Source organism: Arvicola amphibius, chromosome 4, assembly GCF_903992535.2.
Source record: "Arvicola amphibius chromosome 4, mArvAmp1.2, whole genome shotgun sequence".
Lineage (NCBI taxonomy): Eukaryota > Metazoa > Chordata > Mammalia > Rodentia > Cricetidae > Arvicola > Arvicola amphibius.
Window position 1 is genome coordinate 92,180,961 of NC_052050.1, and position 17,023 is coordinate 92,197,983.

At 44.6% G+C, this 17,023-nt stretch overlaps 1 protein-coding gene across 3 annotated transcripts in view; it reads left to right on the forward strand.

Annotated features, from left to right (window-relative positions):
* The window catches only part of Cluap1 (clusterin associated protein 1), a 35,255-nt gene that overhangs the window by 9,469 nt on the left and 8,763 nt on the right, over positions 1–17,023 (forward strand). For all 3 annotated transcript variants that reach the window (XM_038326431.1, XM_038326430.1, XM_038326432.1), the window contains 5 exons: positions 2,870–2,965; positions 4,641–4,724; positions 8,994–9,127; positions 12,701–12,842; positions 14,166–14,238. In XM_038326431.1, coding sequence (XP_038182359.1) covers positions 2,870–2,965; positions 4,641–4,724; positions 8,994–9,127; positions 12,701–12,842; positions 14,166–14,238 — 529 coding nt within the window. The remainder of the gene's footprint in view (positions 1–2,869; positions 2,966–4,640; positions 4,725–8,993; positions 9,128–12,700; positions 12,843–14,165; positions 14,239–17,023) is intronic.

Sequence of the window (17,023 nt, forward strand, 5' to 3'; positions counted from 1 at the left end):
CACGCTATGATACAGGGACGTTTGTAGTAGCGCATGCCCATGTGAGGTGACAGACAGAAGCAAGAGATATTCCTGAGTCTGTAGCCTCGTGGCCTTGCCTAACAAGGTTTTCCCATCAGAGAGTTTTCCTCCTGGTGAGCTGACACCTTGACTATTAGTTACCATCTGATATTCTTACGTCAGGGCACACGGCATGGATAATTTCTCGGCAGAAGTGAGGGAAGGGATAGGCCATGAAAGTAGGAATGGGGACTAGTGTCCCAAGATGAGAATGTGTTTTGGATATTTGAGAAAAAGAGCAGAAGCCCTCTAGTAGAAGCAAACTCTGACCTGGGAAAAGCCTTTGGCTTTACTCTGAGGTGGAAAATGGGGTTTGCAGCAGAGATGTATAGGCCTTGGACTTCTTCTCAGCCAAACATGGTGGCATGCACTTGTATTCTCAGCTGAATGGGAGGCTGAGACCAAAGGGCCCTTTGAGCCCAAGAGTTTTAGGCCAGTCTTGGGATTTAGAAAGTTCCCATCTCAGAAAAGGTAAGGGCTGGGGATGTCGGTGGTAGAACTCACTCTCAGGGCTGAGCTGCCAGGTCTCTGAACAGCGTATGGAAGCAACAAACCAAAGAAAGCTAAGCTGTTATTCACTTCCCATGGTGGTATATCAGACAGAGGAAACAGCAGCTACCATTTCATCTCTTCCCATGGAGTGGTGCCCATCCATCTAGGACCAGACACCCCAACAGAAGACTCTGGAAATTCCACAAACCTGAGATGAGGAGAAGGGTCAAGAATGGAAAACTAAGCCAGGTAGTGGTGGTGCACACCTTCAATCCCAGCACTCAGAAGGCAGAAGCAGGTGGACCTCTGAGCTCAAGGCCAGCCCGGTCTACAGAGTGAGTTTGAGGACAGCCACACAGAGAAACCCTGTCTCAAAAGAAAGAAAAGCGGAAACTACGAGGCCATGTGTTAGGGTGGGAAAAGTATCTTCAGGCTTTCTGCTGCCATCAAAAGGTCTTCGCAGAAGCAACCAAAGACGTTCCCAGCACAAGGCTCACTGGGAGACTGAGGAATGGAAAAGGCCCAGCTAAGAACACACATTAATCTGGTGCCAGGACAGCTCTCTGAGGCCTGCCAGAGGAAACATTGTGGTTGCCATGCCTGCACTTGAAAGACACGTACTAGACGCCAGAGCTCACATCACAGTCAGGGTTCAGATACTGTTAAAATTAATTTATGTGAGTAGGCACACAGCATCACAGTGGGCAGGAAGGTTAGCCATTAACCTGGAACTTGGTTCTCTCCTTCCGCCATGTAGGTCCTTGTCATCACACTAGGCTTGGTGGCAAGTAGATTTTACCAGCTGAGCCATCTCACCAGCCCAGATTCAGACATATTTTAATGATAGATTGTTACAGGTTTGGGGTATGAATTGAGGTAGATGAGACAACAAGAAGAAGATCCTCAAACTGTGTTTCCAGACATGATACGCTGATGTGCCAAGGGCTGCATCCGGGCTGTATTCTTTGGAAGCCACTGGCCAAAGTAGCTAATAATCAAGGAAACAGGCTCTAGTATTATGTAACTTTTAAGTAATTTAAAGATGAAAATAGCCAGTGTGAAAATAGCTAGAAATTTTTGTTCTGAGTTTGGCTGTGGATATGTTAAGCTCTCAGTCCCTTCAGATGTCCCAGAGAAGATGCCTCGCTAGAGTACAGTTGTATGTGATGCTGAAGCTGGGAGTTAGAAGGCACCAACATGCAGGGGATTAGAACTGCAGGGTTAGAAGTGTCTGTCAGAACAGAGATGCCAGAGACTGGACTGTTGTCGAGAAGTGGAAACAGTCAGGAAAATCTTAGAGGAAAATGTAGGTACTTGCTGCCAGGCAGGCAGGAAAAGCGGGTAAAGCTGGAGGGTGATGGTGCAGGTGTGACCAACGAAAAGGAAGAAAGTAGTCTGCCAAGAGCGACAAAGGCGAGCGAGCTGCTGCTGGAAGAGAGATGGTAGGGTTACTTGTTCATGGAAAGGGGAGACAGCAAGGATTCCTGTTGGTGTCTCGGCTCCTTGGGAATCTAACATACTGAAGGAAGAAGGGGACATGCACACCTGAACTCAGTCATCATCAGAGTCATTGGCGATCACCTTCCTGCCAACAGTCCCCTGGGGCAGCCCAGGATACTCTGAGTACTTAGCAGAGTTGGTCTCCCCTGGCATCATCGCAGCTCTTTGGAGGAAAGGTGAAGGCCTTGGCCCTGGGTACTGCAGGGGAAGGAAAGTCTCTCAAAGTAGTTGAGTCCGAACAGCTTCCTTGCAGGAGGGGTTGAGAAGGTATGGAGTCAATGGCATAGACTCTGGGAGTCAGACAAGTTGCCAAGCAGACTGGTTTATTCAGCAATGGGGAAAGCCTTCTACAGCCTCCTCCCAGCACCCACGCTGCCTTAGTTGACAGTGTGTGGCCATCCCTCATCGGCTAGGCACCATCAGGACCTCTGACAGTGACTGGTGCTAGGCCCTTGGGCAGACTCCCAGGCTGGCTCATCTCTTGGCCTTGTAGGCCTTATCTTATCACCCTATTAGGGACCCAACACAAATAGGGGAAGCTTGTCTGCTTTCTGTTGCTTGTACCTCCTACTTGTGAATTCAGTTTGACTTCACATTTGGCTTTCTGAGAAATCAGATGTCCTGAAATAGGTCCCACTTGAACTTAGTGTTTCCTAAGTTGGTGTCCTAGGAGCTGTGTTCTACAGCAATAAACAAGCCTGCTGAAACACATGCTCTGTAGTTATATACCTGTCTGAAGGAAGTGGTCGGGGTTCACAGAGTGGCAGCTGAATGCCTGTTGAAAATGCAGGTTCTGTATTTGCAATTTTCCTTCCAGATTGCAGATCTGAAGGCAGCCAGGCAACTTGCTTCTGAAATCACTGCCAAAGGAGCATCTCTGTATGACTTGCTGGGCAAAGAGGTTGAGCTGAGGGTGAGTAGTGTTCAGTTAAGGAATAAAGGTTTTCTCTTGCTTCCTGCCCTACAATTCTTCCGATTTTTACTCAACAGTATTTGATTGACTGGGTTAATGTATGGGAAGTTAGTGAAGGATATGAACACTTTCCTGATTATAATGGAATTGCCCACTGGTTTTAATCTTTTTTTAATTAAAAATATTTTTCATACGATATGTTTTAATCGTGTTCTTCCCCTCCTCCAACCTCTCCCAGATCTCCCCTCCCTTATCTACCCAACTTTATGTGCTTTTTCTCTAAAAAGCAAAAGACAACCAAAACAAAACAAAAAGCATGGAGTCCATTTGTGTTGGCTGACTGCTCATGAGCATGAGGCCTGCCCTGGAGTGTGGCTGATACACAGTGTCGCTCTGCCTAGGAGCTATCGATTGCAAAGAAGTCCTTGGTTAGGAGTGGGACTTTGTGCCCACTTCCCTTCTCTATACTGTGATTGTTAATATCTTTAGCTCCTAGTTCAGGGTTAGCAAATATATGGCGTGAGACTGTGACTTTCTCCCTTGTGCCTCTTCTCTGTATTGTTCTCAATGGTGTACCTGTCACTCCCTGACTCCCAGAACCACTGTCCCCAGCTTTACCCAGTGATCTTTATAAAACTGACTTTTCTGCTGGTGTCACTACTGTGGAATATGACGCAGGCATTAGGAGTTTCAAATGTTTCCCAGATGGGTTATAACAGAAGTTTGTGGCCACTGATCGGAGTAGCACTTCCGAGTGGTTGGAAGAGGATGTTGCTGTCAACTTAACATGCTGTCTAGTTCAGTCTTATAATGTGCACCATCTGTTCCACTGAAGGTAGCTGGGTGAGCACTGGACACAACCCCCACGTCCAGGCTGTTTACTATCACAAGGCAGCATCAGGTTTTGACAAACAGTAGTTTGGGAACCGCTGGGTTAAGAAGGAAAGCACTTGTGTGTACTTAACAGTGAGTGTGTACACACTGAAGGTGTTGAAGGTGTGCATTCTCAGTCTGACTTTGTTTTACTTTAAACAGACTTCATTTCCTTACTCTTTCAAGTACGTCAGCCTCCATTGCTCTCTCGCTGTTTCTACTCTAGGGACCAGCAGAAGAGGGAGCTTAGTTATATGGCTAGTGGTCCACAGACAGCCGCTATCTTATGGTTAGTTATCATGGGGTGGGTCATCTGAACAGGAGCAAATTCAGGAATGAAGGTAATGGATATTAATTTCATGTTTGCCATTGGCATTAGGGGCATGCAGGGTCTTGAGCTGAAAATGAAGACTTTGAGTCTGGAGAATCAAGGTAGGCCTCAGAGGACATTGATAGAAAGTGATGGCAAGAGATGTTTTGTACAGAGATGTGCACTAGTGTAAAATTTTGCTTTTAATTTTCTTGGGATGTCAGAGATTGAATTCTAAGCCTTGTACATGGTGAGCCATAGTCTCTACCACTATGTCAAATGTTAGAGAATTAGTGTGATATGTGTATCCCGATGGGCATGAAGGTGAACATCTGTAATCCCAGCAGTTAGGGAGTCTGAGGATGGGGAGATCCATGTTCAAGCACATCTTAGGAAACAGCAAGGCTCTCAAGAAAAAAAAATTGGCAACTAATAGAAACTAAAGACTGAACTCCTTGTTGCGAAATGTGTAAGTTATTTTATCTCTCCTAGGAACTGAGAACAGAAGCCATTGCTAGACCTCTAGAGATAAACGAGACTGAGAAAGTGATGAGAATCGCAATAAAAGATATTTTGGTAAGATTACGCTGCTAGTATTGTTGTTTTTTACATGTGGAGCTCAGAAGAATAAGGGGCCTAGAAACGAGATATTTCAAGGGAAAGTTAGAGGACAGTTAGGATTCCTATATGTTAGCTACTTCTCCAGCAGTTTCTCAAGTTGTTAACAGTTCACCAGTTTTAAAGCAATTAAACAGTTCTTACTTCAATATTTTGGTGAATATTATCCAATTTTATTTATCCAGTTCCTTGCTGCTGGGCATTTAAACAAGTTCCAGGCCTTCTTTTTGTCTCTGTGCAGAGGAGGGTTTAGAACTCAGGGTCTTGTGCATGCTAGGCAAGCACGTTGCCACTGAGCTGCATTGCAGCCCTCATTCTTCTCCCGCTCGCCCACGCCCACTGTCGGTCATCCTTTACCCACGCGTGTGCATATCCGCCCTCTCACTTTCTAAGCTCTGAGTGTGCCTAACCCTTAGAGCTTGACTGTAAAATGCTGCTCTCCATTAACAGGAACGGAGAACCCAGGAAAAATGACTCATTTCAGAGCCGATTAGGAAAAACACAATCTCTTATTGTGCCAGGAGGAACAGGGGGCGTTCAAAAGTTACCAGGAGTCTGTAGGAGAGACATGATGGCAACTTGATAAGCTTCTTCTGATCAAGCCAGGGACTGTTTACACATCAACGTAAATGAATTACAGTAGTTTATTATGTAGTACAGATCAGTGAAGTAGAAAACAATCAATTCTCAAATTAAAAAGTGCTTCAAGAAAGCAATCAGTACAAAACTTTTTTTGTTGTTTGGTTTGGTTTGGTTTGGTTTGGTTTGGTTTTTCAAGACAGTTTCTCTGTGTAGCCCTGGCTGTCCTGGAACCTGCTCTGTAGACCAGGCTGACGTTGAACTCAGAGATCCACCTACCTCTGCCTCCTGAGTGCTCGAATTAAAGGCATGTGCTTACCACGCCTGACTTTACAATACTTATTATTACAAAGAGAAAAAGAACTATTTCTTGTGTAGAATCCTAGTGTCACTCCTCAGTCAAGCAAGGAAGTAAAGCGTCATAGTAAATCATTTGTAATTATGACACCTCATTGGATGAAGTCTCTTCTGTGTTGTAGTATTCCTGCCGAAGATTCATAATCTGAATCAGTCAGACAAAGCCAGACTGGGAAGCATTTTATCAATTAGTTGGCTGACGCATCCCAAAAAAAGAACATTGTGAAATCCAGGGAAAGCTGAAGAGCATCTGAGACTAGAACACCACAGAAATGTGTCAGCAGATTGCCATGGTGGTTCCTGTCTGCTGTGGATGACTTTCCTAGTGCAAGCAGCGAGACAGGAATGAGCCTGAGATGGGACAATGGCCATGTGCTGTGCTCAAGTCTGGTTTTCATGTTCTTAATAGGAAATACAAAGGGATTGAAGGTGATTGGGCATCAGTGACTGGCAGTTTCCTCACCTAGATCAGAGGAAAATGCTTTGTATTGTAGTGCATCTTTTCTTGAAATGTGTGATCATTTCTAAACTTAAAAACCTGTAAATAACCATATTTTATGCATGCCAATATTCTAACTGAATCACATGAACATGGCCAGACATGCTATAAGCACTGAGTTATAAAAGCTGATTCTCTAAAGCCAGGCGGTGGTGGCCACACCGTTAATCCCAGCACTTGGGAGGCAGACGCAGGCAGAACTCTGTGAGTTCAAGGCCAGCCTGGTCTATAAGAGCTAGTTCAAGGACAGGTTCCAAAGCTGCAGAGAAACCCTGTCTTGAAAAAAAAAGAAAAGAAAAGAAAAGAAAACTGGTCCTCTAGAAGGGGCACTGTCTGCTCTTTAGAGGACCTTGATTGTCAGAAGGTATTTGCCTCTGACGCTTGGTAATTCTAAAAGCCAAAGCACTTAGGATTGTGGCGCAGAGGCCAGTTATCTCAGAAGACTGGAAACGTTTATACATTGATCTTTCTTACCTGAGGACTAGATTAAAGACTTTAAGGTCAGATAATCCCTAAGCTATAATATGACTTTTAATCAGAGAGCCGTCATTATCAGCAAGGTTGTTGATTAAAGGTACTGGAAAGATGACTCAGCAGTTAAGAGCACATACTGCGCTTCCAGAGACCCAAGTTCAGTTCCTAGCACCCACAAGGCAGCTCACAACTCCAGGGAATCCGATGCTCTCTGTTCTGACTTCTATAGGCTGCACTCACATGTTCATAAACATGTGTATATACAATGTGCACTTCTGTAGGCTGCACTCACATGTTCATAAACATGTACATATACAATCTGCACTTCTGTAGGCTGCACTTATGTTCATAAACATATACATATACAATGTGCATAATTTTTCCTTTAATCTTATAAAAAGAGTTGTTGATGAAGAACTCACCTTCCTGTTGGAATTAATTCACATTTGTATTAGAATTTTTAATGTATTTGTAATAAATGGGGATTCTTTTTTGCTTTTAGAAGATTTTTATGTGTATTTTATGTATTTTTATGTGCCACTTGGTTGTTTGTTGTTTTGTTTCTTTTAAGATAGGGTTTCACTATGTAGCTCTGGATGGCCTGGAACTTACTATGTAGAACAATCTAGTCTCAAACTCCGAGATCTGCCGGCCCTTGCCATCTGAGGGTTAAGATTAAATGCAGGGACCATTGTGCCTGGCTCTTTAGTGGTTGTTAGGGGAAAAATCTGAGAAATAGTGGGCTAAGCTGGGCGTGCAGCTCAGTGATAGCATGCTTGTCTAGTGTGTGTCAGCGTTTTGATACGGAGGCCTAGGCACACAAAAATTTCCACAGAAATGATTAGTTTACTTATACCAAACAATGAAGCCATAAATTCACTGGCAATAATTAAAGTTTCAAAAGATTCCCTGTCTCTGAGAATCTTGGAGAGTGTCTAGTCTTCTAGTTTCTTTGTGGATCCCATGGTTTGCAGAGACCTACAGGCAAGCAGCCAGGAAACCTGTATGGCATATTAACACACATGCAGAGTACCAGAGTGGGACCCACCTCGCTGTCAAGAACTTCATGCAGGGCTGGAGCCAGAACATGGGGAGGAGGTTCGTCCACACCCAGGTTGTGCTCCTGCTTCCTGTGGACTCAGTGCTCTGAACCACAAGGCTCCCAACAGCCAGCTTCTCACAGCGTAAATAAGAGGCCAGCACCTTTGTTCTCACCGTGTCCACTTCAGTCGAGCTTGCTCTTGGAAAGGCAGGAATGTCTGTGGACTAGCCAGGGTCTTTGACCCCTGTGGTGCCAGAAGCCCAGAGCTTCTCTCCCATTGTGCCTGGACCCTCGCTCGGAGCTCCGCCTCACCAGAATGTCTAGTTGCTGCTGTGCGAGCCACGTGTGCACTGACTTCACCAGTAAAGCAGTTTCTCCGTTTAGTTTTAGTTTTTAGTGAAGCTGCTTTACGGTAGAGAGAAAAGGAATCGTCTTTGTCCATCAAAGCAGACAGTGGCTCAGAACTGAGGCTGGTTCTTGAGGGTTTTGTTTTTGGTCCCCTCCTGAACCAACCTTCTGTGTATGTGTCTCTGTGTCTGTGTCTCTGTGTGTCTGTGTCTGTCTGTGAATGTGTGTGTCTGTCTGTATATCTGTGTGTCTCTATGTGTGTGTCTGTGTCTGTTTGTCTGTATATGTGTGTCTCTGTGTGTGTCTGTCTGTCTGTGTCTGTCTGTTTATCTGTGTGTCTATGTGTCTATATGTGTCTGTCTGTATATCTATGCATCTATGTGTCTGTGTGTGTGTCTGTGTGTGTGTGTGTCTGTCTGTGTATGTGTCTCTGTCTGTCTGTCTGTCTGTGTCTGTGTGTGTGTTTGTGTCTGGGTGTGTCTGTGTGTGTGTGTCAGTATGTGTGTCTTTGTGTGTGTCTGTTCCCTAAGTTGGTAGTTTGTAACTAGGGAGCTGCCCAAGTGAAAGCAGGCTGGTAGTACAAATTGGTCAGTGCCTAGTCCTAACCAAGCAGGTTGGACACAGATCCTAGGCCTCTCGTCTTTATTAGGACATTCTTTTTTTCCACTTTTGCTTGCTTCCATGGACAAAACACCCACTTTTTATGAAAAGAATTGTAATTTTTTTCCTCTGGATCATCCTCCTCTCACTCCTGACTCTGGAAATTGTTAGATAAGTTGCAGTCAGGGAGGGAAGTGTTCTGTTGGTTTGCTTTTGCATATGGTCTGTGTGATGTTGCTTTGCTCAACATATTAAGGAGTCCTGTGCCCAGAGTCAGGTGACAGTCCTCCCTGGCACTTTATCTCACTAAATTTCCTATTCAATGTAGGCACAGGTTCAGAAGACTAAAGACCTGCTCAATAACGTGGCCTCTGATGAAGCTAACTTAGAAGCCAAAATTGAGAAGAGAAAATTAGAACTGGAAAGAAATCGGAAGCGACTTCAGACCCTGCAGAGCGTCAGGTAGAGTGCGTGAGTAGCGGGTGTCTGTGAAAGTGGGAAAAGCCTGAAAGCACCAAAAAGCAGCCTCATGCACAGAGAGTCACAATTCCTTCACCACCTGTGCTACAGTCGCTCACTCTCTGTACTGCCTTCAGTATGTCTGCAGCGTGGCTGAACCCTGGAGCCCTCTTGAAAGTTTTTGTGCCGTCTTGGAACATAAGACAAAGTAAACCCAAATGGTGGGAGTTGTACCAGGCTTGGCCTTCTAAAATCTTGTCATAAATTACATTGAAACAGAGCATACATCCATCTTTTGGTTTGAATAGATTTTAGACTTTTCACTTTGATGATCCCTCACCTGTCATCAGTTTATCTTTCTTATGACTGACTCAGTGGAAAAACGGGTCTGGGGAATAGAGAAGTGTAATAGTGGCCCAGAGCGTTGCCTATGGCAGTGGGAACCTTTATGTATTCCTCATATTTTCTTTGTGCTCTTCCCTATACTTGGTTTGTGTCTTCCCTCCTTGGCCTCAGTGGTTTTTGCTTTTCTTTTCACAGTCTTGGGAGTGAGCACTGGCAAACAGTAGGCACCAAGACCCCTCCCATTCATGCCAAGGACTTGTTCTTTCTGCTGCTGAAATCACTGCCACGAGGACTCACTAACAGAGTCATCTTTAAAGCTTAATTCATTCTAGTTAAACCCTAAATCATGTTCGTTTGTTTATGTTTTCAAAACAGGGTCTCACTATGTATCTCTGGCTGTCTTAGAACTCATTCTGTAGACCAGGCTAGCCTCTTGATCACAGAGGTTTGCCTGCCTCTGCTTCCCAAGTGCTGGGATTAAAGGTGTGTGCCACCACACCCTGAAAGTCCTTTTTAATAGATAAGTTGTTTTGTTCTAGTTTAAAAGATTAATGCTCTCTTTCCCTCTCTTATTTCATCCTCTGTCTTACTTTTCCACTGCTGTGACAAAAGTGACCATGACCGAGTTAACTTATGGAAGAAAGCATTAACTGGGTTGACAGTTTCAGAGTCCATGATGGAACAAAGTAATGGCAGCAGAAACAGCTGAGAATTCACATCTTGATCCACAAGGAGGAGAAAGAGAACACACTGGGAATAGAATAAGTCTTTTGAAACCTCAGCGCTTGCCCCCAGTGACTAATCCTTCCACACCTCCTAATCCTTCCCAAACAGTCTCACCAACTAGGGACCAAGTATCCAAATATATGAGGCTGTGGGGGCCATTTCCATTCCCACACCGCATTCCCTAGGGACTCCTTGTGTCGTTCTAGAAACCACTCGGGTTTGCTTGGGAAGCACGTGCACTAAAATGGAACAATAGGATTAGCATGGCCCTGCACAAGGGTGGTTCCCAAAGTCGTGAGAGTGAAAAAGTCCCATATTTTAGATGTGTGCTCTCTACTTTGGGGGGAGGGAGTTCAAGACAGGTTTCTCTGTGTAACAGCCCTAGCTGCCCTGGATCTCACTCTGTAGACCAGGCTGGCCTCGAACTCACAGAGATCCTCCTGCCTCTGCCTCCTGAGTGCTGGGATTAAAGGTGTGCGCCACCGCCTGACTGGCATGTGTTCTCTTGATGCCGTGAATAAGCATCTCAGAAGCCAGAACTGATATTCCAGTTAAACTGACAAAATCAAAAGTGACCCAAGGAATTTGGGGAAATGTATAGGACAAACATCTAGCCATAAGTCTGTGCCTTACTTGGTTGCTGACATCCAGCATTCCTACTAGGACACTGGTGCCAAGAGCTTAACCCAAATCCAGGCTGTGATGTATCAGGGGAACTTAAATCTGAGAGGAGAACATACTCAGCTCAGGTGGAAGGAGGTGTCCACAGCCTCCATCCATAGGAGAAGCAGCTTTTCTGAAAAGAGATGCAGTGTATGCCTTGGATTTTTCAATAAAAGATTTTGAGGGGAGAAACTGTTTCAGTCTCCCAACTCCTGGACTAAAGGGTATCTTAGCACCTCAGCCACCAGAGGAGATGGGACTATAGGCACATACCTCTACAGCTAATTCTCATTTTTAAAAATGTATGTGTATGAACATTTAGCCTGCATGTATACCTGTGTACTGTGTGCATGCCTGGTGTAGAATCTGGCAGAAGGTTTCAGAGCCCACTGAACTAAAGTTGCAGATTATGAGCTACCAGGCGGGTGGTGGGAACTGAACCATTATCACTGGAAGAGCAGCCAGTTCCCTGAATTGCTAAGATATCTTACCCCTCGTATTTTTTAAGAGCAGAGTATTCCCATTAAGATCAGCAACAAAGCCAGACATGATTATACATACCTGTAATTCCGGCACATGGGGGAGCAGGGAGGAAAGAAAGAGAAAGAGAAGGGAAAATTAATACTAAGAGGAAAAAAAAAAGAAAATTTAGCTAACCAGTTGAAATTAAGCTTTATGTTGCAGGTTTTAAATTTTGTTTTGTTTTAAAACAGCTAAGATTTGCAGTAGCCTATTTACCTATTTGGAAGACTACATTTTATCATATCCATAGTAGAGTATTATACCAACTAAGATCATGCATATATTTAATTTACTGATTTTTGAGCCAGGCAGTAGTGGCACACGCCTTTAATCATAGCACTTGGAAGGCAGAGGCAGGCAGATCTCGGTGAGTTTGAGACCAGCCTGGTCTACAAAGCGAGTTCCAGGACAGCCAGAGCTACACAGAGAAACCCTGCCTTGAAAAACTAACTAAATAAATAACTGATTTTGATAAATGTGTATGGCACATGACTGTATTAACCCTATTAGACCCTGTAATCAATTGATATGAAATCCACAAAACTACTGCTAATAGATTTACTTTTTAATTTTTATCAAGACTATACTTTCCTGATTGGGTGTCATAATGATACATGCCTCTAATACCAGTAATTGGAAGACAGAGGTAGACAGATCTTTGTGAGTTCCAGACCAGTCAGAGCTATACAGTAAAATCCCATCTCCAAAGTACACACACACACACACACACACACACACACACACACACACATTTCTATCTTTATATTTGGGGAAATCTGGAAGGGGCTTAACATGGTAACTCACATGTGAAATCCCAGAACTCAGGAAACTGATCAGGAATTCATGAGTTCAGGAATAGCCTAGGCTACATGAGACCCTATCTTTAAAAACAAAAAGGGGGGAGAGCCGGGCGGTGGTAGCGCATGCCTTTAATCCCAGCACTCGGGAGGCAGAGGCAGGCGGATCTCTGTGAGTTCGAGGCCAGCCTGGTCTACAAGAGCTAGGTCCAGGACAGGCTCTAAAAAAGCTGCAGAGAAACCCTGTCTCGAAAAACCAAAAAAAAAAGGGGGGGGGGGAGAATGTGTGTTACATCCAATGCATGTAGTTGATGGTTTATAACTAATTTTTTACTTAATTCTCCTACTTTCAGTTTTTTGGGAGTGCAGGTTATAAAGAACACATGATTAAAAGCAAAGCTTCATTTGGTGGGTAGAGAGGAAGGTGGTCAGAGTGGAGGGCCATCTCAGCTGCAGTGGGAGGAACTATGGATGACAGACGACAGTAGCTATTAGCTCACTCTCATTCCGTTGCTCCTTTCAGGCCGGCCTTCATGGACGAGTATGAGAAAACTGAGGAGGAGCTGCAGAAGCAGTACGACATTTATCTAGAGAAATTCCGGAACTTGGCTTACCTGGAGCAGCAACTTGAGGATCATCACCGGATGGAGCAGGAGAGGTTTGAAGTGAGTGTTGGTCTGTGCTCTGAGCCTTGTCAGTTTGTACATATGGTATGGACTACAGGTCTACAGACTCCTCCAGTAGTTCTTCTGTTTAGCTGGCTGCACCGCATGCATTCTTGGTTGTCAGATATTTGATGTGTTATCAGGGTTTGGGCAGTGAGAAGTGGACGTGGGTCCACTGTTACTTGTGCGGTTATCTGGAAGGGCCCGTGTTTGCTTTGATCTTTCCCATGCCTGATCCAAGGGTGTTTTTTTAATGCTTAGAATACCAAACAAAATTTAAAAGCCAGTTGTTTAGCTTCATTGGTGTTTTGTTTGTGTACATGTTTATGTGTTCTGTGTATACATACATGGATGTTCATTTTCACATGCGTATGGGTGCATGTGCATATGGAGGCCAGAAATTTACATCTGGTATCTTCCCTTCTCTGCCTTACATATTGAGGCAGAGTCTACATTTGAATCCAAAACTTGCCTCTTTGGGGGCTGGGGAGATAGCCCAGACCAGCCTCTTGCTCCAGCCTCCTAAGTGCAGGGACTATAACATACATGGCGCCATGCCTAGCTTAATCAGGGCTCCTTTTGACAACATACCTGACATTCTGCCTGCTTCTAGCTGTGCACCAGGAACTCCGGGCAGCATTTCCTTGTTGTCTTGCCCTCCTGACCTGCCCATTAGCACCTTTAGACTGGAGTAGTGATACAGCACAGGCCGAAACATGGAGGGAGTTCTGCTTTCTTTTGTTCTGAGCAGAAAGCTTGCCTGTCGGTGTTAGGAGCATTTCCTGTGCCCGCTGCCCTTGCAGGCACACGTGGTGGTTTCTGCTGTGCCCTCGTTTCTTTCAGAGTTAAGTGGTAGTGAGAGGAGGGATGGGGCCAGAGCATCAGATGCCTGGGCCATTCCCACAGGCTGCTAGGTAGGTGGCAGAGGAAGAGCACAGCTTTAGGGACCTCACAGGTTGCCTATGCAAGCTTCTTAAAACTATTTTAAAGATTTATGAATGTCTGTTTTGTGTATTGGCATTTTGCCTATATATATGTCTGTGCACCATATGCACATAGGCCAAAAGAAGACATCAGATTCCCTGCATTGGTGTTACAGATGGTTGTGAGCCACTGTATAAGTGCAAGGAATTGATCCAGGGTCTTCTGGAAGAGCACCCAGTGCCCTAAACCACAGAGCCATCTCTGCAGTCTCCTTAAGCAACCTCCTAAGGTCGTATTTGTTTGGTTTGTATGACAAACGCTGCAGTATTCACACAGTGGTGAAGAATCAGATTGTCTACTAAAGGTCACCATTCTGAATCTGGGCGTTCTCCTTCACAGGAAGCTGAAAATACTCTCCGTCTCATGCAGAATAAGCTAAAGGAGGAGGAAAAGCGGCTTCTCAAGAGTGGAAGTAAGGCCATTTGTTCTGACTAGTGTTTTCAGCTTTGAGAAAGTTACTGTGTGTTTACGGTTTTTATCCAGTGTGTGTGGGGTGTGTGTGCATGTGCACTCATGTACCAAGTGTGCAGTTGCGGCTGTGGGAATGCCCTGGAGCACACTAAGGTCAGCTTTGTGATTGGTTCTTTCTCCTTCCTGAGAATTAAACTCAGGTCAGCAGGTTGTGTGGGAGGTATGCAATAAGTTGTATTTCTCTGGCAGAGTTACATTTAAAAATATATATTTTTTAAATTTTTTCTCTCAAATTTTTTATTGTGATAAGAACAATAGATGTAATTGGCCCTCTTAAACACTAGCAAATCTGTCATTGTTGACTAGAAATGCAAAAAAAAATTTTCTAAAAGCAATTTTCTCACAGCTTTTATATCAGGTACCATTTGAGTTTTACTCAACAACTTGCTTCTCACAAAGACTGAAATGGCAGACACGGGGCTTGCATGGGTCTGAACCAGGTCCTGCATATATGTCATATGTTATGACTGTAGTTTGGTGTTTTGTGAGACTCCTAACAGTGGGAGTTGGGTGTATCTCTTACTCTTTTGCCTGCTCTTGAGTCACTCTTTCCTCCTGGGTTGTCTTGTCCAGCCTTGATATGAGGGCTTTCCCCTTGTCTTGTGTCTGTCTTGTTGTGTCCTGTTTGGCTCTTGGAGACCTGCTTTTTTCTGAAGAGGGAATGAAGGTGGGATGGATGGGGAGGTAGAGGGAGCTAGGGAATGGAGGGAGGGAAAGCTGTGCTTGGGATGTACTGTATGAGAGAAGAATCTGTTTTCTTCTATTTTGTTTTTTGGGGGTTTTGTTTTGCTTTTCTTTTCCAGTTTATTTATTTTTTATTAAAAATTGCCATCTCCTCCCCTCCTCCTCCCCCTTCCCTCCCCTCCCCTCCACCCACACCCCCACTCCCTCCCTCTTGAGGCCAAACAGCCATCAGGGTTCTCTACACTATGTTGAGTCCAAGGTCCTCCCAACTCCCCCCAGGTCCAGGAAGGTGAGCAACCAAACTGACAAGGCTCACACAGAGCCCGTCCATGTCGTAGAGACCAAGCCCATCGCCATTGTCCTTGGCTCCTCGGTCAGCCTCCACCATCAGCCACCCTCAGAGAGTCCGATTTGGTCGCATGTTCCATCAGTCCCATTCCAAGTGGACTTGGTGGTCTCCCATTAGTTCTGTCCTGCCGTCTCAGTGGGTGAACACATCCCTCATGGTTCTGACTTTCTTTCTCATGATCTCTCTCCATCCGCTCCTCATCAGAACTTTGGGAGCTCAGTCCGGTGCTCCAATGTGGGGCTCTTTGTCCTTTCCCAGCTTGCTTTTTTTTTTTTGCATTTGGTTTTGGTTTTGTCCTGGAACTCACTCTGTAGACCAGGCTGGCTTCAAAATCAGAGATCCACCTGCCTCTGTCTCCTGAGTGCTGGGATTAAAGGCGTGTGTCACTACTGCCAGACTAGAGTCTATTTTTCAATAATAATAATAAAGTTTGCTTCAACATACTAATATCCATTTCTTATGATACCTCTAACATTTTTGTCTGTTTAAATGTTTCAGTTAGCTTGAATTCTATGTAATCAATAATTATGAAAGACAAATTGTTTCTAGTAGTATGAATGGTCCCATTTTAGGGCAAGCTGAAAAATCAATTGTTGCATACAGTATCAATAAAGGGGCCACTTGCTTGTTGGCAAACCCTATACACAGTCATCCAAGAGTGCTCAGCAAGCCTCTCGCCTATAGAAAAATGTACTAAACACGAGGCCTAGATTCTGGGAAAGGTACTCTTCATGACGAGCTCACATTGCTTACCAGGGTGACGCCAGGGCATCAGTTCAACATTGGGAGCCATGGCAGTGTGTGGTCTTCCCGCTACACCACAGTCGTGTTGTGTGTTCCTGCTACACCACAGTTGTCTTGTGTGGTGTGGTTTTCTGCTACACCACAGATGTGTTGTGTTGTGTTGTGTTGTATGTCTTCCTGCTATACCACAGTTGTGTTGTGTTGTGTGGTGTTTCTGCTACACCACAGTTGTGTTGTATTGTGTTGTGTGGTGTTCCTGCTACACCACAGTTGTGTTTTGTGTCTTCCTGCTACATCATAGTTGTATTGTGTGGTCTTCCTACCACAACACAGTTGTGATCGTCCTGCTATACCACAGTTGTGTTGTGTTGTGTGGTCTTCCTGCTACACCATAGTTGCATTTTGTGGTCTTTCTACCACAACACAGTTGTATTGTGCTGTGTTATGTGGTCTTCCTATCACAACACAGTTGTGTTGTGTTGTGTGGTGTGGTCTTCCTGCCACACCATAGTTGTGTTGTGTTGTGTGGTCTTCCTACCACAACACAATTGCGCTCTTCTGACTCACTTCTCTTGTTCTTTCTCTGTTTTCTTTATGAGATGTTTTCATTCCTGTGGTCAAGACAATACACCTGGTCTTCTAACTCCTTCCCCGTTTGCGTTTGTCTCCCTTTGTACCTTCTCTCAGAGAGCCCTAGAAAGCAAGCAGGGACTTCTGGGAATCCTCTAAGCGCAGGTTTAGAAAACCTAAAAAGTGTTTCCAGCCAAGAAGCTCCTACTGCTTTAGTTCTAGGCCAGTCAAGACAGAAGTCAGTGGGATAGTGAATTGATCTATATACTGCGTGGAGTAAACATTTAGTATCCTAATTTTCATGGATGAAGTAAGAGGGAAACTGAACTGAGCAGTGATTTTGTGTTATAGTTACTAAATTATGTTAATATGGATTAAT